This window comes from Salvia hispanica, chromosome 1 (assembly GCF_023119035.1).
Source record: "Salvia hispanica cultivar TCC Black 2014 chromosome 1, UniMelb_Shisp_WGS_1.0, whole genome shotgun sequence".
Taxonomy (NCBI): Eukaryota; Viridiplantae; Streptophyta; class Magnoliopsida; order Lamiales; family Lamiaceae; genus Salvia; species Salvia hispanica.
This window is the reverse complement of record NC_062965.1, coordinates 8,318,671-8,343,538: the sequence shown is the minus strand read 5'-3', so window position 1 is coordinate 8,343,538 and position 24,868 is coordinate 8,318,671. Positions and strand designations below refer to the sequence as shown.

Sequence of the window (24,868 nt, the reverse complement as noted above, 5' to 3'; positions counted from 1 at the left end):
AGAACTGTCTGATAGCGTGGAGAGGTCAGTTCACGAGCAGGCTCAAATGCACGCATCCAACGATCATTCTCAGAGCTATTGCTGACCAGCGGCTGTGTATTTAACATGCTTACATCAATACCGCGAGCAAGAAGCGTGGTTGCACTGGGATTCTTTAAGCATTTGTCAGTACCCGTGACTCCGTGAGCATGAAGCCCATCAACGACTCCAAAGCGATATGATTAAAAAGATTTGGGTATGTCATCATTGATGCGTATTTGTATTTTTTTTAAAGTTTGTTTCACGTTTTAATTTTCTCAATACTACTTCCTCCGTTCCACTTAAGGTGACACGTTTTCCTTTTTAGTTTGTCCAACTAAGATGACACATTTCCTTTTTTTTCAGAAACTTACTATCTTCAATTAATACGTCCAACCACTTTTTCTCACTAATATTAAAATATTCACCTTTTTTTTCTTTCTCTCTATTCTACTAATACTTACACTCATCTTTTCTCTCTCCAATTAAACACATTAATCAATAACTCCTAAAATCCCGTGCCAGCCAAGAAATGTGGCATTTTAGCCGGGACGGAGGGAGTATAATATAACATACTATTAGGGTATTTCAAATTTTTTTATTGTATTACGCAATAAAAAAATTACAAAAAGTAAACAGAATAGTGTGATGTGAGAAATGGAGATGGGATGATGAATAGGGCAAACTATTGCAAAAAAGATGGACTAGGCGAAAAATATAGTACTCACTTCGTCCCATTAGAAATGAAACGTTTTTCTTTTTTGGTTGTCCCAATAAAAATGAAATGTTTCCTAAAATGGAAACAATACTATTTCTACTTTTTTTTCTCTCTTACTTTACTCCCTCTTCATTAACTCACAAAACAACACTGCATAAAATCTCATGCCGAAACCCAAATGTAAAAAGGGGATAGACTATGAGTGCTATAATCCATCATTTTAAGTTAAATTTATTATAATAAATATTTACTCTTAGTCCTAGGGAGTGTTATATTGCTAACTCAATATTTAATTGCTAACTACAATTAAATAATAGTCATTAGATATTCAAATCAATGGCCTAGATCACTAGCTCCGGAATGTCAATACGATCAACAAAAAACGCCAATAAGGATATTAAGGTCAATTTACAACAAATTAGTGGTAACTAACTTTTAAAAATATCACATAACTTTAAAACACATATAACTTTCTTGATTGAAATTATTTTTTTACACTAACATATATCAAATTAAACATTATTTCATAAGGATTATAAGGAGATCTCATTTAATCCTTAAACTCTAGAGTCCCCATACCTCATACCCCGGCTAAACAGAGTAGTGATCTATATCCCGGCCCAAGTAATCTAAATATAGCTAAATCTCGATATATTCCTCAAGAAAACAATCAAAAGAATATAATTAATCCTTGTATAAATTTAGAGTGGAAATCAAATAAATGACTAATGAACATAATAATTGAAACATATCAAACAAGAAAAGAAAATGCAGTGACTTAAGGGAGATAGAAGGTGTGTCTATCTTCATGACTGAACCGGAGGACTAAACACCGCCACCGTTTGAACATAACCACCACACGGCTTCAACCCCAAGCTATTACAACACTCCGCCGCCACACTCAGATCACGCTTGATTTCAGCAGGCAGGCTCTCCTCCTCCTCCTCCACCTCCGCCTCCACCTCATCCACGTGGACGAGATTCAGAACGAGGCGCCCTTCCGATCGATAGGCACGGAAATACTCATGGCTCACTCTCTCCTCTCTCATTATCAACCGCCCATCGCTCGTCCAATACTTCTTCATCTCCCACGCCACCCGAGATATCGGCGGCGGAAACTCTTTTTTCTGCGCCGCCGCCATCCGCCTCATTCCCTGAGGCGCTGCCGATTCCTGATCTGGCATGGCGATTCGTCGAAAATTTGGATTTGTGACGAGAAATTTAGAGTTGGTGGTTGATATAAATACAGGAAGGAATGTGGTGACATCTTACATTATTCTACATGGAGTAACATACTTTTGTGTGAAACGATTTAAGAAACAAAATCTTTTTTCTCTTTTTGGCAATTCATTAAGGTAATTACCCAAACAAAATATTTCGGATGATACCCAATTATCTATTTATTACGAGATATGACGTGTGTGTATACAATCATTTTAGATAAGATATTCATTAGTGAGATCGATATGGTTTCAATTCTTGTTTCTCAACTTCACTGGAATTTTTGATACGGCGCGAACACACACGAAATTGTTTATATCAATCTAACACGATTTGGATCGTTATTGAATTGATGATTTTAGATTAAGTTTGTATTAAATCTTTATTGGATTATGTTAATATTGAGTTAACCGGATAACGATTTAATATGCACGATTTGTCCCATAAGTATTACCACACTAACTTAATTATGTAACTAGAATTATAGTCTAATATGTATCACGCTAACTTAATAGACAGACTATTAATGAAATATACTCCTAAAATTATAAAGATAACATTAATGAGTAAAACAAAGGACTGACAGCTCGACGTCAACATATTCATCCATAAAAAAAGAAATCCAGCTAATCATTTTTTATCTCTGATTTGTAGTTTATTCACTCTTTATTTACAATATTCAAGGGTGTGAATCATACTGTGACTAATTAATAACTGAACATTATTGCAATTTGAACATCTCCGATCCTCTCACTGATTTTTAGTTTTGGTACTCTATTTTAATCTCATCGTTTTTTTTTTTTTTTGAGTGATATTTTAATCTCATCGTTAGCAATATCATAATCATGGGATTATTAGATCACGTTAAATATTTATTTTCGGAAAAGACTATAGGTTCCATAGCCTGTTATTATTTTTGTGGAGATATGAAACTTGAAATGAATTCGACAGATCTAAAGAATGTGATTGTTTAGTGTTAAAGGTGAAGTGCTAATTGCCTAAGAAAATAGTGTTTGAATCTATCAAACGAGCTGAGGAAGTACAGATGCCGTTGGATGCAAGTCTTGATCTTTTAATCTTGACCGTTGATGTACTAGTTAGTTGAAATAGCTCCTTTACTCTTTGTTTGTTTTTCATTTTTTTGTATATAGCTTGAGAGCTGACACTATTCAATATACGATTCACTTTCCCTAAATCTGATTTCTTTCAATTCACTCAAAATCTCTCTCTCAATTCATCAAGAACATTGAATCTATTCCAGACAATTTCAATTGGCGCCGTCTGTGGGAATCAGATTCACATCGGAGATGGCTGCTAGGTTTGAAGCGGAGAAATTCACCGGCGACAATGACTTCGGGTTGTGGCGTGTAAAGATACGGGCGATGTTGGTTCAGCAGGGATTAGGAGCTGTTCTGAATTCGACCGAAGTGAAGGTTCTTGATGAGAAGGAGACTCAGAAGCGTGAGGAAATGATGGCGAAGGCGCACAGCACAATTGTGCTTTGCCTCGGTGATAAAGTTTTGAGGGAAGTAATGAAGGAAAAGACTGCTTTGGGGATTTTGGAGAAGCTCGAAGACCTCTACCTGACGAAATCGCTCGCGAATCGTTTGTATGTGAAACAACGGCTGTACTCGTACAAATTCACGGAGGATAAATCGGTGATCGAACAATTGGGGGATTTTAACAAGGCCATTGATGACCTTGAGAACATAGATGCGACGATCGGAGATGAGGACAAGGCCATTCTCTTACTCAACGCTCTGCCGAAATCGTATGAGCAGTTGCGTGATGCCATCATGTATGGCAGGGATAAAACGATCACTTTATCGGAGGTTCAATTGGCGCTGAGAGCTAAGGATCTTCAGAAGTCTGGGGCAGAAAGTGGCGTTGAACAATTGCCAGAAAGCTTGAATATTAAGAAATTTAAAGGCAAGAAGGGTTTCAAGAAAGGGTATGAATCATCTAAACCAGCTGCGAATGATGCAAAGGAAACACGTTCTTGCCATTATTGCAAGAAACCCGGTCACCTCAAGCGCGATTGTTTCGCGTGGAAGAGAAAGCAGGTCGGTGAAGCTGCACCAAAGCTCAGATCTGACTGCGTTCAAGAAACCGAGACTGATCCTGAATGTGATGCAAGAAGGAGATGGGGGTTCCTGGATCATGGACTCCGGATGCAGCATACACATGTGCCCGAATGCAGAATTTTTTGAGGAATTAGATGAAGCAACGGGGTCAGTAGTTCTGGGAAACAATCAGGTGTGCAGCATCAAAGGGATAGGAATGATCAGGTTTAGAATGAATGATGGCTCTACAAAAATATTGAGCGAGGTGAGATTCATACCGGGCGTTAAGAGGAACTTGATATCCCTAGGTGTATTGGAAAGGAAGGGGTGTTCTTTTACTTCTTTTGCTGGAAAAATGTCAGTCAGAAAGGGCTCTGTGGTGGTGATGGAAGGAGAAAGAAGGGGGAGCTTGTACTACTTGTGTGGATCAGCAGTAAGATCTTACACTGATGAAGTCCACACCAGCAATGCAGAGACCATCAGATTATGGCATTTAAGGTTAGGACAACCAGCTGAAGGGAGTGTCAGGGAGTTGGTGGCAAAAGGAGTAATAAAAGGAGCTGTGGAAGGAAATGCAAGCCCTTGTGAAGATTGAATTCTTGGAAAGTTCAAGAAATTGCCTTACCCCAAAGGTAAACATACATCTCAAAACCCTCTTGACTACGTTCATAGTGATATATGGGGGCCAGCTCCGGTCAATTCTGTTGGGGGTGGTAGGTACTATATGTCAATTGTTGATGACTATTCTAGAAAAGTTTGGCTGTTTGTGTTAAAGGAGAAGTCGGAGGCCTTTAAGAAATTTAAAGAATGGTGTTGTTTAGTTGAGACTGAGATTGGCAGTGCAGTGAAGTGTTTAAGAACGGATAACGGTTTGGAGTTCTTATCCAAGGAATTTGATGATTTCTGTAAAGGCAAGGGCATTAAGCGGCATAGAACAGTGCCTCTTAATCCTCAACAAAACGGTGTGGCCGAGAGAGTTAATAGAACAGTCGTGGAGAGAGTGAGGTGCATGTTGGCCACTTCTGGCATGGATAAAAGGTTTTGGGGGGAAGCAGCTGCCACTGCTGTGAAACTTATGAATAAATGTCCAGCATCTAGTTTGAATGGTGATACTCCTGATTTTAAATGGTATGGAGGACATGGTGACTACTCTAAGCTGAAGGTGTTTGGATGCAAGGCTTATGCTCACTTGAGGCAGAGCAAGCTGGATGCTAGGGCATTGAAATGTGTTTTTCTAGGTTATCAAGATGGAGTGAAGGGATACCGTTTATGGTGCATTGAGCCAGGAAATCCAAAAATTATAATTAGTAGAGATGTAGTTTTTCTGGAGTCTGATATGCCACTCAAGAAACCCTCTGATAGTGCAGTAGTGCAAGAAAAATCTGAGAAGGGGGTTGCTGACCTTGAGGTGGAGCAGTTGAGTTCTACTACACCTATTGATGAAGATGAAAAGGATCAACAAGATGAAAACCAGGAAGCTGAACAATCATTGCCTAATGACTTGGCTGATTATCAACTGGCCAGGGACAGAGTCAGAAGGAGTGTGAAGCCACCAACCAGATATATTGATGAGGATATGTTATATTTTGCCCTGTGTATAGCTGAGCAGGTGGAGTTTCAAGAACCAGCTTCATACAGAGAAGCTATGCAAAGCAAAGAAAGAGATAGATGGCTAAAGGCAATGATTGAAGAAATAGAATCATTAATCAAAAATGGGACTTGGATCTTGGTTGATAAGGTTGATGGAAGAAAAATTGTGAGCTGCAAGTGGATCTTCAAGAAGAAGATTGAGTCAGCGGATAATGATAAAATAAGGTTCAAGGCTAGGCTTGTAGCAAGGGGGTTCACTCATGAACATGGTATTGACTTCAACGAGGTTTTTTCTCCAGTAGTAAAACATGCCTCCATCAGAATATTATTAGCTGTGGTTGCCAAGCTAGATTGGGAGCTAGAGCAGTTGGATGTGAAAACGGCTTTTCTACATGGTGATCTTGAGGAGACTATCTATATGCAGCAACCTGAGGGCTTTATAAAGCCAGGAGAAGAAGCAAAGGTCTGCCTCCTTAAGAAGAGCCTCTATGGGCTCAAGCAAGCAAGTAGGCAATGGCATCTGCGATTTGATGGTCAGATGCAGAAAATGGGATTTAGTAGATCCAAATATGACTCTTGTGTGTACATAAAGAAGAAGGGAAAGCAAGCAGTAGCTTATCTCCTATTATATGTTGACGATATGTTAGTAGCAGGGGCTTGCAAGGCTGAAATTCAGAAAGTGAAAGATGATTTGAAGGCAGCTTTTGATATGAAGGATTTGGGCATTGCAAGAAGAATCCTAGGAATGAATATTGTCAGAAATAGAGAAAAGAGGGAGATATGGCTGAGTCAGACAAATTATGTCTCAAGAGTGCTGAATAGATTCAAAATGCAGAACTCAAGAGAGACAGCTACTCCTATGGCACAACATTTTAAGCTATCTGTGAGACAGAAGCCTCAAAATGAAAGGGAGAAGCAAGAGATTAATCAGATACCTTATGCTAACATCGTTGGAAGCATAATGTACGCCATGATTAGCACCAGGCCTGATCTAGCTCAGGCCATCAGTGTAACAAGCCGTTTCATGGCTGAACATGGAAAGGAGCATTGGCTGGCCCTCCGATGGACTTTGAGATACTTAAAGGGTGCGGGGGACTATGGAATTCTGTTCAATGGGAAACATGAAGAGGGTGATCCATTGATAGGATTTTCTGATAGTGATTTTGCGGGGAATGTGGACAATAGAAGATTGCAATCTGGTTATGTGTTCACCATGTTTGGTGGAGCAGTGAGCTGGAAGTCTAGTCTGCAAGATGTGGTTGCTCTGTCGACCACGGAGGCGGAATATATAGCCTTAACTACAGCTGTGAAGGAAAGCGTTTGGTTGCGAGGCTTGGCTGCAGATTTTGGTGTGATCCAGAAAACCATGGCTATTGGTTGTGATAACAACAATGCCATATCCCTTGCTAAACATCAGGTTTACCATGAGAAGAGTAAGCATATTGATGTGAAGATGCACTTTGTGAGAGAGAAGATTGAAGAGGGAGTAGTAACAGTGTTCAAAGTGGACACAAGTGAGAATCCAGCCGATATGCTCACGAAACCATTGCCACGAGAAAAGTTTAATCTTTGCATAAAACTGGTTGGTTTGTGCAGGGAGAGTGAGGTGAGTAATTAGCATTCAAGGTGGAGATTGTTAAAGGTGAAGTGCTAATTGCCTAAGAAAATAGTGTTTGAATCTATCAAACGAGCTGAGCAAACAAGGATAAGCTGAGGAAGTACAGATGCCGTTGGATGCAAGTCTTGATCTTTAATCTTGACCGTTGATGTACTAGTTAGTTGAAATAGCTCCTTTACTCTTTGTTTGTTTTTCATTTTTTTGTATATAGCTTGAGAGCTGACACTATTCAATATACGATTCACTTTCCGCAAATCTGATTTCTTTCAATTCACTCAAAATCTCTCTCTCAATTCATCAAGAACATTGAATCTATTCCAGACAATTTCATTTAGATATTAATAAAATTTTGAACAACGAATGATAACTCATTACTCTTATACTAGTCTCTATTTAACGTAAGGTTAGAAAGAATTACGATCCTTAGACACACACTAAATAGATTGTATCTTGCGATTAAATATGTTGTGTGTTTGGTTCATAAGATTCAATCTCAGACCTCAATTCTATATGGATAATCATGGATAATTAGTCACAGCTAACCCCCTATGACTAAAATAATCTTACAACTCAATCCTAGATTATATTTTAGTATTATTTTATCTAGGAAACCGAACACCACCGTAGTCTCTTTATCTTTGAAAAATTATCAAACAACCATTAACATTGATATAATTGTTTGAAGTTTGTTTGCACGTTTAAATATTTTATTTATACCAGAATATTTCATACTATAATAACTATTTATCTATGTCTTCTTTTATGAGAGAGAACCACACTTCGATAGCACATGATCATTCATTTCTGTTGTATTCTCTCTAGAGAAACAGTCACAGTATGTTACAAATAATTGTTCGGCACACACATACTTGAAGGAAAATTAATGAACTAAATTAACATTTTTTCACTTATGAAACCATTTTATCTTGGATAGTATTTAGTATTTCAGTAAAAAAAGATAAAGTCATTCCAACAAAATTATATTAATGTCTAAAGAAATTGGATAATATGATTATAGAATATGAACCATAAATAATACTCTCTCCATCGCATTATAAAATGAAAGAATTATAGAATATGAACCATAAATAATACTCTCTCCGTCGCATTATAAAAAGAACGGATGTGATTGTCCGCAGGGGTAGTGCAGTTGGTTTTGAAGGGACAGAATTGCAAGAATGGTCCAAGATCAATTTCCACTACCGCCGTGTAGATACAACATCTCTCAGGCGTAATAAGTGTGAGGCCTTGAGAGTTGCATGGTGTTCTGGCAAGACAATGGGTTACAGAATGTGAGAGAGGTCTTTGGAGTGGGGTTTCAAGTTCAACCTTTAAAAAATGAAATAATGTGATGATTGACCATCTACCGAGGAAGAGGAGTAGAAGCAGTAACAGTATCTGGTATAATTCCCAATCGCTATATAAATTTGTACAGATACTTATTGCATGGCATCCCCAGTTTCAAAAATAAAAAGAGAAAAAACCAAAATAGAATTAATTGCATGGGAAGTGAACTACAGCTACGTACTACTCGTACTTGCTCACCAGTTTTAAAGATTGGCTGCTCGATACAATTGTACGTCTTTCCAAAATATTCCATTTAATGTTATGGAGGGAGCTGCCTTTGTTTCTCTCCTAGTCTCGTTAGAAATGAAAAGTTTTTTCTTTTAAGTTTGTCCAATTAAAAATGAAACATTTCCTAAAATGGAAACATCTCTATCTCTACTTTTTCATCTCTCTTACTTTATTCTTTCTTTATTAACTCACAAAACAACATTACATAAAACTCGTGCCGATTCCCAAATATTGCATATTTAATGAGACGGATAGAGTATTTGAATAGTGATAAATTAAGAGTAAAGGTCATTTTTGGTCCTAAACAGATGGCAATTCTATGATTTTGGTCCAGAACATTATCTTTTGAATTATTATATCCCGAACGGATGAAAACGGTCCGAATTTAGTCATTTTTTCGATGGTGTCATCCAAATTTGACGGTCAATGTCAATTAACTCAATTTTGTCTCTATTTTTACCACCGATTTTCCCCTGCGTTGAACTCGTAGACACAATCCATGACGATCTTTGGTTCTCCCTCATCAACGCCGTTAGTCAAAAGACCTCCGTCAAGTGAGTAAACCCCGCTGCCGTGGTGTTGGTTTTGCAGCGAAAATCTATTTAGTTTGATTGAAAGATTTACATCTAAACATGCTTTTATGATTTTATCTGATTGGAAACTAGAAATATGTTCATAAGCATATAATCACAGATCGTACTGAATATATGCAATTAAAATCATAAGATTTACCGTATGAATTCAAGTAATTGAATTCGAACTCCTTCTTCAATCGACCTCTACCACGGATCTTCTGATCTGTTCCCTTTAACTCGGAACAAACCTTTGTGTGGGCAAAGTTTGTCAAATCCTCAAAAGCCAGAGAAGAATTGAAGAACCCTAAATACCGATTCTTCACTCTTGATTGCAGAGAACGAGAAAAATAATATCGGTAGAATCATTCCATCTTCTTTTCTTCTCCCTTTTATATTGAGTTAATTATTTTGGGCCAGACCAGGGATCTATGGAGGATTGGATTGGGCCACAGTTCAGGCTTTCACTAATTAAATTAAAACTAATTTAATTCAAGCCCAAACTTAAATATTATTATCATCCACTATAGATATAATATTGACTGCCCGTCCAAACCGAAATTACGAGTATTCCGGGACTTCCTCTTTAATTAAATCATTTCCCGTGTAAAAGAATATCTTTTAATTAATATCAAGTCTGCTATCTGAATTTTATTAATTAATTTCTTTTTCCAAGAGTGGTCTAGTTCAGAAACATTATTTATTATTAATGGAATAAATTCCAACGGGCCAATTTTCTGAATAATAAAAACTTTTTCTAAACACCTCTTGAGGATATTTTCAGACTGGCCTCTCCCAGCACACGATTCATTGCTATAACAATACTAGCACCACTTAGACATTAATGATCACTACTCAATCTATCAGGATTCTTGCGCAATGAATACCCTTACCATTTGATAAGTCAAAGTAGTTTTCAATTAATATCGTATGCTCAATGTTATGTCAACAATAACTAATAAATGACAATCACCGAGACCTCATCTTTCAGTAAATAGCCAAGAAAGACTTATCTCACTGTTTGATCCTTTCAGTGCTATACCACACCGACGTCGTTCATTTCCTTAGGCGATGAAACTTTCGGATTGACGTCGCAACCTTTCGCGATAGGTGGTCAAAGCCTATCTAGGTTGTGAAACAATTTTCCTTCTGCAAGAATCGACAAGTTACCTATGTGAACGTCGCTCACAACTTGTCTACTATGCAGAAGACTTAGACTCATTTTGCTTAAACTATGTATTTAAATGGAAAACATATTTCAACATCTCATAAATACATAAGTAACCCATAAGCAAAACACATTGTAACAAAATATTCTTTCTCATTAAATGGTAAAAATAAATAGAAGAGTTATTACATATACAAGCATTCGAAAGATGCTTTCAGTATACTAAACTCTAACACGTGGGGCAAGGAGTCGAAGAGCTCTCTCAGGAGATGGGGCTCAGAAGAGAGATTTAGCGGTAGGAGAGGGTCGTAGAGGCGCCGGTCGAGGCGGATGATCCGTCTAGGGGTGGCAAATCGTGTGTGTTGGATCTTTATCGTGTCAACACGATAACGACATGACCCAATAATGATAAACACGAACACGACCCATTAAGAAAATCTCAAACTCGAACCCGACACGAACCCATTAGCGACATGAACATGACACGGCATGATAACGACACTATAACTACACGACCTGATAACACGGTAAGAATATAATAACAACAAGATAACAAGTACTCATGATTTAAAAATCATAAAACCTTGAATCTGATTAGGAACTTAAAATCTAATTACACAATCTAGTTTGATGAATAATAAGATCAATAGATTCATACTTCATAACAACAAAATCCAGCAGTAACACGACACGACACAAACACGACACAAAATTTAGGTATTTAAAATAATACTACGTCCGTCCACCAAAATTTGTCCCATTTTTCCATTTTCGTCCGTCCCCCAAAATTTGTCTCACTTCACTTTTACCATTTTTGGTAGTGGACCTCATCTTCCACTAACTCATTCCTACTCACATTTTATTATAAAACTAATATATAAAAGTAGGACCCACAATCCACTAACTTTTTCAACTCACTTTCCATTACATTTCTTAAAACCCATGTCGGGTCAAAGTGGGACAAATTTTCGTAGACGGAGGTAGTAGTAAAAATCTGTAATATTAAAATATAATTTCTTAACGGGTAACACGGACACGACATGAAATTTTCGTATTCTTAACGTGTCAACCCGATAAGGACACGAACCCATTAAGCCTTGACCAAAATCCATTAATTTCGTGCGGGTTCGAGTCGTGTTTTGTATCGTACCAAAAATTGCAAGCCCTAGATTCGTCGACAGAGGGGCTGACATTGACGTCTCCGAGAAGCCCCAGCGAGGCGAGGAAAGCCGGGGATTTCTGCTAGAAATTGGAGAGGAGAGACAACGAGCGTTGGGGGGGATATGTTGAACAAATCGAGGGCGTCAGCCACGATCCATGGAATATGCGGCGGCGGCGTAAAATTGGATATTTTACATATTCTACAATCACAACAAATGCATCATGACTAATTGTATTAATGTATTACTACATAATTACTCTTCTATGAACATTTAATTGTACGGCGAATTCAAGCACTACCAGTCCTGGGCGTTATTGAAGGAGAAGCAGAAGTTCGTTTGTGGTGTGCTTCCCCAATCGACGGCGGCGAAGAAGAGGACATCGAAGCGCACTTTCATTGATTATACAAGTAGCGAAAGTGGCGCATCTCCAAGGACCTCAACCATTCGGTGTTTGTGGATGAGAGTTCCGGCACACCGATGTCCACCCGGCGTCCCCCGGGCATCAAGGTTGCCAAGGGCAAGGACAAGGCGACATCCTCCGCCGCCGCGCTGCCGCCGATGCCCCCGAGCCCGACTCCGAGCACGACCTTGAGCGCGACTTTGGGTGTAATTGGTCAATGTTGTTATGAAGAGAGAAAGAGTGAGTGTAAGTATTAAATGTAGAGAGAAATTGAGTAGAATAAATAATTAAAGAGAAAAATGTGGTGGAGTGTATTAATTGAAGAGAGAAAGTTACCAAAAAAAAAAAGAAATGTGTCACCTTGTTTGGGACAAACTAAAAAGGAAAATGTCATCTTATTTGGGACGGAGAAGTTATACTTTAAACGTCGCTACATCCATCGTGATCGGGAGGGAGCCCACGAAAGGTTCGTTGCCGACTATTTTTCCGACCAGCCGCGGTATCCAGAAGATTACTTTCAGCACCGTTTTCGCATGTCAAAACGGTTGTTTATGCGTATTGTCAACACATTGTCCATCCGTGTTGAATACTTTCAATCAGGTGTAGACGCAACCGGTCGACAAAGTTTCTCAGCATTGCAAAAGTGTACTTGTGCCATCCGACAACTTGCTACTAGGCAAACGGCTGACCTCTTCGACGAGTTTTTGCATGTATGTAGTCAACTGGAATCCTATGCCTAAAAAATTTTTGCGACGACGTTCGTTCTGCTTTCAGCGAGGAATTCCTTCGAGCACCCACCACCGAAGATTGTCAACGGTTGCTTCATCTTCACGTAACAGTCCATAATTTTCCCGGTATGCTAGGCAGCATTGACTGCATGCATTGGCAGTAGAAGAATTGCCCGACTGCTTGGAGGGGGCAATACTTAAGCGGCCACAAAGGCAGCGGCCCAACGCTTATCCTTGAAGCGGTCGCCGATTACCGCCTATGGAATTGGCATGCATATTTCGGTGTTGCTGGATCCAACAACGACTTGAACGTGCTCTATTCTTCACCACTGTTCGATGATGTTTTGAATGGTGTAGCACCGGCGATCGACTTCACCGACAACGGAAATGCGTTCCACATGGGTTACTATCTCGCCGATGGTATCTACCCTAGGTGGTCGACTTTCGTGAAGACGTTCAGCAATACGCAAGACCCGAGATGAATTCTTTTTGCGGAGCGTCAAGAGTCTGCTCGGAAAGACGTCGAAAGAGCTTTTGGGTCATTCAAGGCCGATTCAACATTGTGAAGGCCCCGTCTCGGCTGTGGTACGTTAAGAATATCGCCGACATCATGTACACGTGTATATCTTGCACAACATGATTATAGCTGATGAAGGACCGAGGGCGGCTAACTTTTACGACAAGGATGAAGCCGGAAGCTCAACCGCGAGGTCTCTCCAACGCCGAGGTGTGCATACGACGGTGAACGAGAGGATCGAAAGAAGACACACAATGCGCGATACAGCAACAAAAAGATCTAATCAATCATATTTGGGCGAAATTCGGCAATGAGTAGTGGGTCTTTTTAACTTTATGAATTTAATTATGTATTTTTTAATTTTTAGGATTTTAATTATGTAATTTTTAATTTTTAGGATTTGGATTATGTAATTTTAAATTTTTTTTGTAATTTGTAATAGTATTCCGGGTTTTTTTAATAAATTTAATATTGTGGAAATATTTTTATTTAAATTAAATAGTGGAATGGTGGGACCCTTGAGCTTGTCCTTAGCTAAGAGCATGGATGTGGGTGTTGTGCTCTTAGCTAAGGACAAGGAGTAAAAGTGGGTCCGGGCCCACCTCCGTTCTCTTAAATAAGAGCACGGATGGGGTTGCTCTAAAACAAATTGCAAGTATACAATGTAGAGATAATATACCTCAAGGTAAGCACGAGATTGTTGGGACTACCGCAGCGGAAGACACGGAAAACAAACAGGTCCTTAACGGATCTATTTAGGTGATTATGCATTCGACTCCAATTTTATGCAATAAATATAGATCTATAGATATAATACATCAAAAACACATAATCATGCAATTTGATGTAAATTCGATTGTTACCTCTTCTTGATTCATCATAGGATCGAAGTTGCTAGCTGCACCACCCGAAGATCCTTGGTTTATCGACCGTGAATCTTCCAACCTATTCCCTTGTCCTTGGTTATTCATCCGTGTGGGCGGATCTTGAACAACCAAAATAGTCTTGATGAGATCTAGGAAGAACACTACACCAAACTATCTATCTCGATTCAATTCTATGGATTAGAATGAACAAGACAAGATCAAACCAAAAACCCTAGCTCCCTATTTCTTGGAGGCTCGAAAATCGAGCCAAAATGAGGGAGAGAGAGGCCACGCTAGTGGCGGCTAGGGTTAGGGTTGAGAGGTGTGACTTGTGGTGTGCTAGGGTTTCCACATCTCATCACTATTTATAATGGACTTGTTGGGCTAGGATGGGGATCCATGGAATGACTTAAATGTTGGGCTCACCCATTAGATAAATTTCCAATTAAATCAAATGACCCATAATTTAATATATTATCAATGGAATATTATTTTATTCCACTAAAGAATAATATTGCACTCCCATCTAAATCACCAAATTACCAATAATTTGGGTCCATTTTATTTTATAATATTTCCCGCGTTTAAGATTATCTTGATCCGTCAATTTAATTCTTTTGTCTGCTATGTGACTAGAATTAAATTAATTCTCCAAAGAGTTTTTCTAGTTTGACACTTTATTTGTTATTCGTGGAATAAATTCCTACTGCGCAGTTTTTGAATAATAAATTCCTTTTTCAAACACCTCTTGGGGATCCCCCCTTAGGGATTTAATCATACCACACTGGGCACGCGAATTCTATGAAATAATATTCCAATACTTTCATGTTATTCAATTACTACCACCCAAGATATCATGAACTTGAGTTACGTACAAACTCTCACATTGATAAGTCAAAGTGGCGTTTGATTGAATAAACAATATTGATATTAATATCATAGACTAGAAAATACTAAAATTTCTGAAATATATTCTTACAGTAGATAGCAATAAAGAATATATTTCATATTAGATCCTTTCAGTGCTTTACCACACCGGTGTTACTAATCTCGTCTTAGGTAAGAGAGAATTATCACAAACACCGCAACCGTACCAATAGGTAGCCAATGCCTATCTAGGTTGTGAATACATTTTTCTTCTTACTAGATCTGGCCAAGTCCCCTACTGGAAAACTCATGAGGAGATTCATCGAATTTCCCTACTTGACCTTCTTAGTAAAAAGCCTTAGACTTGTTTATTATATTTCAATAATAAACCATTATATTATATTATTTATTCTCATAATTAGGTAAACAAGTGGACGTGGCGTTTCTCGTATACATGTACAAGCTGACTGTTCAAAGGCATGTACGCTCGAAGCATCTTTTAGTATACAAACCCCAACAGAGATATCTAACACATGGACTAATAGTCAATCTGAGTACTACAATAAAGTTTCATATACTATTCATGCTGGGGTTTGGAGTCCCTTGCACAGCGGAAGAATTGTACAAAAGAAATAAATCAGACGTAGGATGTATTTGACGGATTATGGAATTAATCTATTCACATGTTAACAGAGAATTGCATGTAGAACGCAAATAATTCATGCTTAGAAAATATAAATCCTAAAACATGATTTCTACGGTTTAGAGTTACCGATTTGATTCTCCAAAGAATCGCCGATTGCTCGTGCCTTCTCCACGTGAAGATCTTCAATACTAGACCTCGGATCTTCTGACTGGTTCCCGAACTATATCTCGGTATCAGGGTGGGCTGATCTTATCAAATACTAGGACTTGAATAAAGAAGACAGAAAATTCCTCACGGAGGAGAACAATAAAAATAAATCTTTCCCTCTCTGATTTTCTGTCTCCTTTATTCTCTTATTTATATTAAGTTCATATTGGGCTCAGTCAGAGATCTATGGAAGGTTTTGGATATGGGCTCCTCCAATTATCTTTTTACTAATTAAATTGAACCCCAATTTAATATAAGTTTTTAATTGGAATATTACGAGCAGCCACTATAGAAGTAATATTGCACTCTCCATCCAAATCCGAAATTACAAGTAATCCGGGTTTCCGTTATTTATATTATTTATTTCTTGCGTTTAAGATATAAATGTCCATTAATGAATCAATGTCTACAACTACACCGCTTTGTCGCGCACATCCGCGAGACTCTCGCCGCTGGCCTGCTCCCTCTCGCATTTGTCGTACTCTCCCGCGAACAAATTGACCTGCTTCTTTATTTGGTCTCATTGCTTGCGGAGCTGCTCCCATCGGCGCTTGTAGGCGGTCGACGGCTTGGACGCGTTGTATTTTTCGGCGATGCGCTCCCAATACGCAGTAACCTTCTGGTTGTTGGCGAACACCGGATCCTCCGAAACATCAATCCAACATCTCGTCAAGACGATGGATTCTTCCGGGGCGTAGTTCGTCCTTCCCGGGGCGAACTCATCACACACCGCCGTTTGCGGCAACTTCTGGGCTCGTGCCTTAGTCCGCTTCTTCTTGGTGGCGGAGCCCGACACGGCGGCGGCGGCGGCGGCCGCGAGGTGCAGCGGCGGCGTGTGTGTGGTTAGGAGAAGGCTCCATGTCTGACAGCCCGTACGAGTCCGTGCTGAAGTCGGGATCGTACTGGGCGTTGGTGTCGAATGGCCGGTATTCATCGGGTTCTGTACCCGGCCATCGTGCACCACCGAACATCGGACTATTCGGACTTGGGTAATCTCCGGGATTCATTTTATTTGAAATATGGAAAATGTAGTGTGAATTTGAGAGTGAAAGGAGTGAAAATGAAGTGAAAAGTGAGAGGTATTGACAGGTACTCTGAGTGCAGTGCAGGTGCGGTATGTGTCACTCGATCTAACAGGTCCAGAGGATTCGACTAGACTTCGCAGGCTAGAAGATCATGAAACTTATCAGAAAGGGCTCATTGGGTGCACTCTGTTCCTTCAAAAACCTCAACCCACTATACTACAACTAGCACAATGGAAGTAAAGGATCGATCCCACGAGGACGAAGGTGCTACAAAACCGCATTTGAGGATGTTTTGGGAAAAGGGGTTGGGCTGCTGCCACGTAATTTTGTGGGTCGAGAACTTAAAACTACTGGGTCCGAGAGATAAGCAAAACTTTACTCTACCTATCGGGTCTAATAGATCAGAAGAACTTTACTCTACCTACCGGGTCTAAGAACTAGAGTTATGAAACTTAAAACCAACAAAGTACTCTAAACGAAAGCAAATAAGATTGTTTTCTTCGCCCCACAAGGTGTTTTACACAAAAAATAACGATGACGATGGAACCACGGGCAAACCTCCATGTCCAAGTGCCAAACAAAAAATGAAAATTTGTATGGAACTAAAAAGAGCTAGGAAAAAAGGGGGTTGGTGTCTTGTTCTTCGGGACTCTTTATATTAGGCTCATCCCCGGATCCCCCCTATTTTGCCCCCGCCTTAGAAAACTTTTAAAATAACTCCCCCTTTCCTCCCGCCCAAATTTTGATTCCTCCAAAAAAGCACTTCCCATTTTCCTTCAATTTCATCTTTTTTTCCCACCCGGAAAAACCCTTGGGCCCCAAAAAATTACTACGCACCGAACTCATAAAAAATTTGCGCCCCAAATGCAAAATTTAACCCTAAACCGATGCATGAAACGGCCCTTTTCGATATATGGTTTTGAAAAAGAATAAAAATTTAAATTTTTTAAACCGAAAAGGGGGATGCCGGACGTCCGGGGGCCATTTGGGGCGATCCGGGGGACGATGAGCATCATCCGCGCCGCCCGACGACGACGGGGGAAATGGTTTAAACCCCTCGCCGCGATGCCACAAACACGGCGATGGACGAACTGCCCGCCCTGCCGCCCATCAATTCTAAAAGGGCAAATTTGGGCAAACATACCCAAAAAATTTTTCCCAAAAAACACTTTTTGAGAAAGGGTCCATGAAAAGAAAAAGTTGCCAAAGTCCTTTTTTAAGCTTTTATTAAAACCAAAAAATGCTAATTAACCACATTTTGACCTAATTAGAATATTAATCTATAATTAAGTAAAAAAATAAAATTAAAAAAAATAAAAAAACTAGCCACGTTCTTTGTCAGAAAACTTGTCTCCACCAGCGCTGGCATAACCAGGGTAAGCTCCCTTTCGGAAATAGATTTCCAGCGCCCGCCGCCGTCTTCGCCGGCGTGCTCTCTCTCTCTCTGTGACGATTTAACCGGCTCCATGAAGATTCACAGCTCACCGTCGAGCGGCTCCTCCAAATTGGGCTGCTTCCACTATTGTCAGAAAATGATTTGTTAACTCAGCAATCGAGACTCGTGGGAGTCAGAAAATTGATGTTTAAGTTTGAAGGGTTGTTTTGCTTGGCGATTTCTTCATAGGGTTTTCAATATTGAATTGGAAGATAATTCTGGGAGTTGAGGTAGCATGTTATTGCAGAGAAAATTATGGCTCTTGAGATGAATGAGAAAGAGAAAGATGGTTTGTACTAATTAAAATTCACTAATACAGTCAAAATATCACTAATCAGGAGTTGATCGCCAGTTTTTGACGGAACTATTAAAAAAGGACCACTTCGGCAATATTTTCATTTGTTATGAACCCGTTTTTCAATAAGTGAATATTTTGGACCAAATTCGTATTTCGGCCATATATTTAGAACCAAAATTGACCTTTACTCATATTATTAAGAAATTTACCCATTATTTTTGCAAATAAAATTTGTTCAACTCCAATTATTCAAAAATACCATGGAAGAACGCGTCAAACAAAACACAAAAATTTAAAACCCAATCGCCAAAATGGATTTAGTCTTGAATATAAATATACATATTTCCTACCTAATTTACGCTGCAAAAAAACGAAATCTGTCTATAAACTATACCAATTTTTCAGATTGATTCATAGTAGACTTCTATTTTAGTCTTCGATTTCAAAGCAAAAAGAATTTTATCCTCTTTCGACTAAAATATAATACTCCCAAAATTTAGTTATTGATTTATTGCAGCCCATAAACTTAGTTATCGATTCATCTGCGCTACCGTTTCTCTCGCAATCTTCTGACTTCAAAAACTCCCAAAATTTGATCTTTTCTTCTCCCTTCACTAGTAGATCTTTCGATTCTTCACAATCAATTCTGAGTAGTTTTGCACAACGATTCGTAATTTTTTATGTGATTCTTGAAGGTTTTACAGCTGAAAAGTGGTCAATTGTGGTCCAATTTTTCTTTTTAACATTTTGCAGAGTTTTGATCTAGATGTGGTTTTACTATTGTTAAGCTAGAGGAGATGTATGTTTTCGAATAAAGTTCGTGCTTTTGTTTTGTTCATATTTGTGCGATTTAATTTGGAATTGTTGAAATTGAGGGGTGTGCATAGGTTTGAAGGTTTATTTTGATGGCTGTGGAGGAATTAGTTGAGCTTAAATTTAGGCTGGCTGATGGCAGTGATATTGGGCCAAGCAAGTATAGTTCTACCACAACTGTCACTTCTCTCAAAGAAAGGATTATTTCACAGTGGCCTAAAGGTTTATGAATTCCAATTCTCTTCTTGTAATTGTGTTTTTCTGCTGTTTTTTTTTGTCTAACTAGGGTTCCTTGATCTCTTTTGATAACTGTGTGTTTTGTGTTTTGTTGGAGCTTTATGGGCAGTGCTGAATTATTGTGTGTTATTTTATTTGAGTCTAATGCATCTTGTTCTGTTTAATTGTTGTACATACTACACCTTTGTATTGAGATGCATTTGCCTTTTGTTTCTTTAGCTTATATAAATGCAGGTGAGGAGCTTAATTTAGGAGAAATGCTCATGCTATTTATGGATTTCTGTATTAGAATATCACAGTAACAAAAAAATGCCAACCCTTTCGCCTTATCTCCCTAATTTTACTTACATGTTGGGTGGATCTGTACCACGTTGGAGTGAAATACGACGGCCTAAAAACTGTTGGACTCGTACAGTTAACTTCACAGTAGAAACTAGATTTCGTGTTCTATAAATATTCTTACTAGTGATTAGTATCTAGATGCAACTCGTACCCTGTGAAGTTGATTAGTTAATAGGGTTTCGCGTGCCTCTCACGGTTGTTCAAGAAGGTTGACAGTTTTAGTTACAGTTTTAGAGTCCCAATGATATTTAAACCATAAGGTTCTTGTTCAAAATCCTTTCCTTAAAGGGAATGGAAAATCAGTTGTAGGAAGCCATTGTACTTTCTGTGGCGTAAAGCATATATTGGAACTGCTTTGTTGAATATAATTTGGAAAGGATTTCGGAAAGCACATTCGTAGCTCTTGATGCACCTCTATGTTCCAGCCTAATGAGTAGCAATTGATAAAAAATGAAACATTAACTTCAACTGAATAAATGTATGATCAATCTAGACTGATTTGTCTTTTGTTGTTTCTGTGGTTAGCTGATCTACTCTTCCGTGAAAAGATGTGATATTGCCAATAAGAGTGCTATCTATGTGTTAGTCATGCAAATATTCTTGCTGTACAATCATCCATCCTCATACAGACACTTTGATATTGCAGATAAAGAAAATGGACCTAAATCCGTAAATGATATAAAGCTCATTAATGCTGGAAAGATACTAGAAAACAACAGAACACTTGCTGAATCACGAACTCCTCTAAGTGAAGTTCCTGGTGGCGTCATCACAATGCTTGTGGTAGTGCGTCCTCAGCTTCCGGACAAACACAGTGGTAAATTAACTAATACCTTATGTCCTAACATTGTCTATTGCATGCTTCATCTGTAGAATGTTGTGCTCGTAGTAAACTTATGAAATGCACTAGTTCAAGAATCTATAGCCAGCATAGAAGGGATGGCACCTCTGCATGAAAAACATACTGTACTTTGTTTTAATATCTATGGTAAATTTGTTCTCTAAGAGGTTTTAGGTGAATAAACCGTGTCTATCTGTACTAATAAGCCTGATTATTGTTCAATAGAGCTATGTCATTTGTGCATACCTCAATAGAGTAAATTTTGACATGATTTTCCTACCTGTACAAATCAGCACTTGTTGCAGTCATTGATGCCGTTGTTTGCTTTAACACACGTAGCTCGATAAGCAGCCCATAACCTAGCTTGGTTGCTGATATATACTGTATTTGCCTCAGATAAATTGCAGGATGAATCCCAGAAAAAGGTTGGATGCTCGTGCACAATCTTGTAACGTATTTGGCAGAGCCAAAGCAACGTCGTTTTGCATTGCAGGTTGCTGAACTACATTTACATGCATTTTACGTGTTCTACAGAGTTATGAGTTCAGTTTCCGATAAGCTGTACAACCCATATCGAAAACAAACTCCAGTTTTTTCATAACACAATTAAGGATGAATATATATATGTACTTATGTCACTGTAATGAACCGTTTATAAAAGTAATTTGCTTTTGAAACAGTACTTAAATTGCTCCCAAATCAGAAAATGATTGAGAATTTGACCATGATTATGGAGATTGTTTCCGGCCTCTCACCTGTTTGATTCATTTGGCTGTGCATCTAAAGTTTTGTTTGATAAAAAAGCAAGTTTCAGTCACTATTTTGCCATTCACTTTGATTTTAAAGTGCTGATACATAGGACTATATGAACTTCTGGCAAGGCAAAGGTAGATACTGTTGGGTGAAAAGGTAGTTAATAAACGTACTCCATTATAGATACTTGGGCTTTTTCGGGTCCCATTCAGTTTCATGGGCCGCCAAGGATAACATTCTTAGAGCAGTCATAATAAGGGTGGTCGATCGGCCGCGGCCTCCCCCCACAGCCGAATTCCCGTCCGTGCCCATACGCCATCTGTGGCGAGATTGGCGGTCGATCAGTGCCCATTTTGGCCTGCGACAGCAAATCTCGCGGCAATTTATTTTCCCCCAAATGTATTACAGATCTGTATGACTTATTCCTTAAGAAATACAATACCTTATTGTCATTTCTCTCCCCTCTTTGTCGTCTCTTCCTCTCTTTTCTCTATATGGTTTTGTTCGAAATCCTAGTTCTCTCCCAAATGGGCACGGGGGTTGCAGCCCCTATTAAATTCATTTTATTAATTATTTTTTTTCTTTTATAAAGTTTTAAAATATATTTATGCTCCCTTAGTCTCACGTTACTTGAGGCGTTTCTTTTCGGCACGAGATTTAAGAAAGTTGTGTTTAGTGAGTTAAATAAAGTAGATAAGAAAATAAAGTAGAGAGAGTAAAGCAAAAGAAAGAATAAAGTAGTTGTGATTAGATGTTTTATTTTTAGTCAAAAAGAGAAATGACTCAAATAGCTTTGACAATCCAAAATAGAATATGACTCGAGTAACTTGGGACAGATTGAGTATTTAGTATATATATCATTATATAAGTCTTTTTTTTTGTAATACCAAGGGTATCCACCAGGGCCCAGTGACTATTCACCATATTGATTTGTAGGCACCTCAATGGGTGGGACAACTGGGTCAGAATTAAAGCTGCTCCGGCCCAAAGATTTAAAGTTGCCCCATATCCAAAGGCATGATCGATTCCCTGACCATTTTGGTTAAAGGTGGCGAGTCCCATACCACTCGACCCCTTGGATTTCATTATATAAGTCTTTATAATTTTTGTAAATCACTTCAAAATATATTTTTAATTTGCAAATCTAGCCCATTTATGCGTCCGTGCAGACCGATTGGGACTTCACCCCCTATAAGTCTTCAACATCATCAATATAGGAATTAATGCTGTTGACTCAATTTCAACAAACTTTCAACCATTTCCCAAATTGAAAGGCACACGAAAGAGATAGGAATTAAGTAGTCGGCTTTAAACTGAAGAAAAAAACGATCTTCAAATACACGAATAAATATTTGTAAATAGAATCTCCAAGGAAAAAAACACACCCAACAATATCCACCAACCACGTAAAAACATCAACACAATTAGATTATATGATGCTTCCAATTAAATAACAAGTCTACAAGAAAATTAGAGAAAAGAGGAATGGGCTAAGAAAAAGTAATTTTATGGAGTACTTAGATGCAAAAGATATAAATATATAATAATAATAATAATAATAATAATAATAAACTAAATACTTAAAAAGGCAAATAAAACAAATGTTGAACTAGAAGAATCCATGGCGACAGCTCCCACCATGCAAAACATTGAACAAGATAATCGCCAACTCCTTTTGAATTCCATCACTTTCTCGATCCATCCGTGCCCGGTGATACTCCCTCACAACGACGTCCGGCACCACCACGCTCCGGCACAGGGGGCATGTGCCCCGGTGCCACCGCAGCCACTTCTCCAGGCAGCTATGGTGGAACACGTGGCGGCAATCCACGACCTCCATCGCCTCGTCTCCCTGCTCGAATTCCGACAAACAAACGCTGCATTCCTTCCAATTCGGGTGATTCGAGATGGCGAAATTGGAGGTCTTCTTGTTGATGATGGAGCTGTATTTGTAGCTCAAGCTTATGTGCTTGCACTGCTTCGACAGAATGACAATGCTTAACACCATTAATCGGAACAGCTTGGGAAGGATCTCCACCATGAAATCGGCCAGGATTTCATCTAGGAAACCCAACATGTTTGATAATGCTCTCATCACTTTTTTTTAATAAGTACTAATACTTTTAGGACAATCAATTATTTATAGTATATGTGAATCTTAGTGTGTTTGTGAATATTTGGATCCATGGATTTGAAAACACTTATAAAATTTTGGTAGGTATAAAAATCAAGACTATGAGTATATGTGCATGATACCACCTACTCTTTTGATAATGAGAGTTTTCTTAAATAATGGTTTAGATTGCATTTGACCTCGTAATAATAATAAAATTATTTACTACTCCATATGCCAACCATAATTGTCGTGAATCCGAATGTTGGTAACTTATGTCTTACTATAATGATTGGTTATAAATATCTAATATAAGCATGTACATGTCTTAAATTGTTAACGGCTAACTATGCAATAACCTATGTTATAGACTATTGACATCTATAATATAGACGGTTGACATAATTAGCAATTAGCAAATAGTAGTAGTTAGCAATCGATCACGACCCATATTATATATATATATGTCAAACATAACATGCATGTTTATATGTATAATAAACTAAATAGCTTGAATTTGTAATTCGAATTTCGCAGTTGGTGGTCGGTCGGGCGGGCTAACTAGAAAGTTTCACAATATGAGAAGTGTTAGTTTATTTTTTCAAGTTTACAAGTTTTACTTGAATTAATAAAGGGTTTTGGTTCAAGATACGAAACACAGATGCTATATGATGAAGGTACAAGCAATCTCTACCTACCACTTCTAAGAAAAAAAATAAATTAGCCCTACCACCTAAAAATATAGTACTACGTACTACTACTGTATTTTTGGGACGTATTCATAAATACTAGTATAACCTAATAAGTCTCTCAAAAAAATTATAATTCGCTATGTTCTGGACCCATTTGATAGTATATTGTAATTTGGATATATTTTACAGTGAAAATAGATTTTTAATCATTCTATTCGGCGAGGGAGATTGTTTTAGTCACACTTAACTTTTCCGTAGCCAAATACTTTCCGTCGTTGTTCTTGTAATCATATGAAACTTTGTGTTGTTGACGTAGTCGATATTTTGCCTCAAAACATAAAGATATAATATAGAAATAAATCGTGATCGCTCGATGTTGAAT

The 24,868-nt window shown here is 38.4% G+C and overlaps 2 protein-coding genes across 2 annotated transcripts; one reads left to right on the top strand and one right to left on the bottom strand.

Moving 5' to 3' along the window:
* The first annotated feature begins 19,088 nt into the window (after positions 1-19,088).
* LOC125202797 (membrane-anchored ubiquitin-fold protein 6-like) lies at positions 19,089-21,610 on the top strand. Its single transcript, XM_048101271.1, has 3 exons — positions 19,089-19,730; positions 20,734-20,904; positions 21,325-21,610. Exons 1-3 carry the CDS (start codon positions 19,601-19,603, stop codon positions 21,378-21,380), a joined length of 357 nt encoding a protein of 118 aa, XP_047957228.1. The 5' UTR covers positions 19,089-19,600; the 3' UTR covers positions 21,381-21,610.
* Positions 21,611-23,290: 1,680 nt separating this feature from the next.
* Positions 23,291-23,758, bottom strand: LOC125186498 (E3 ubiquitin-protein ligase RHA2B-like). The gene has a single exon (XM_048082868.1). The coding sequence runs from the start codon at positions 23,756-23,758 to the stop codon at positions 23,291-23,293; it is 468 nt and encodes a 155-aa protein (XP_047938825.1).
* Positions 23,759-24,868: the final 1,110 nt, after the last annotated feature.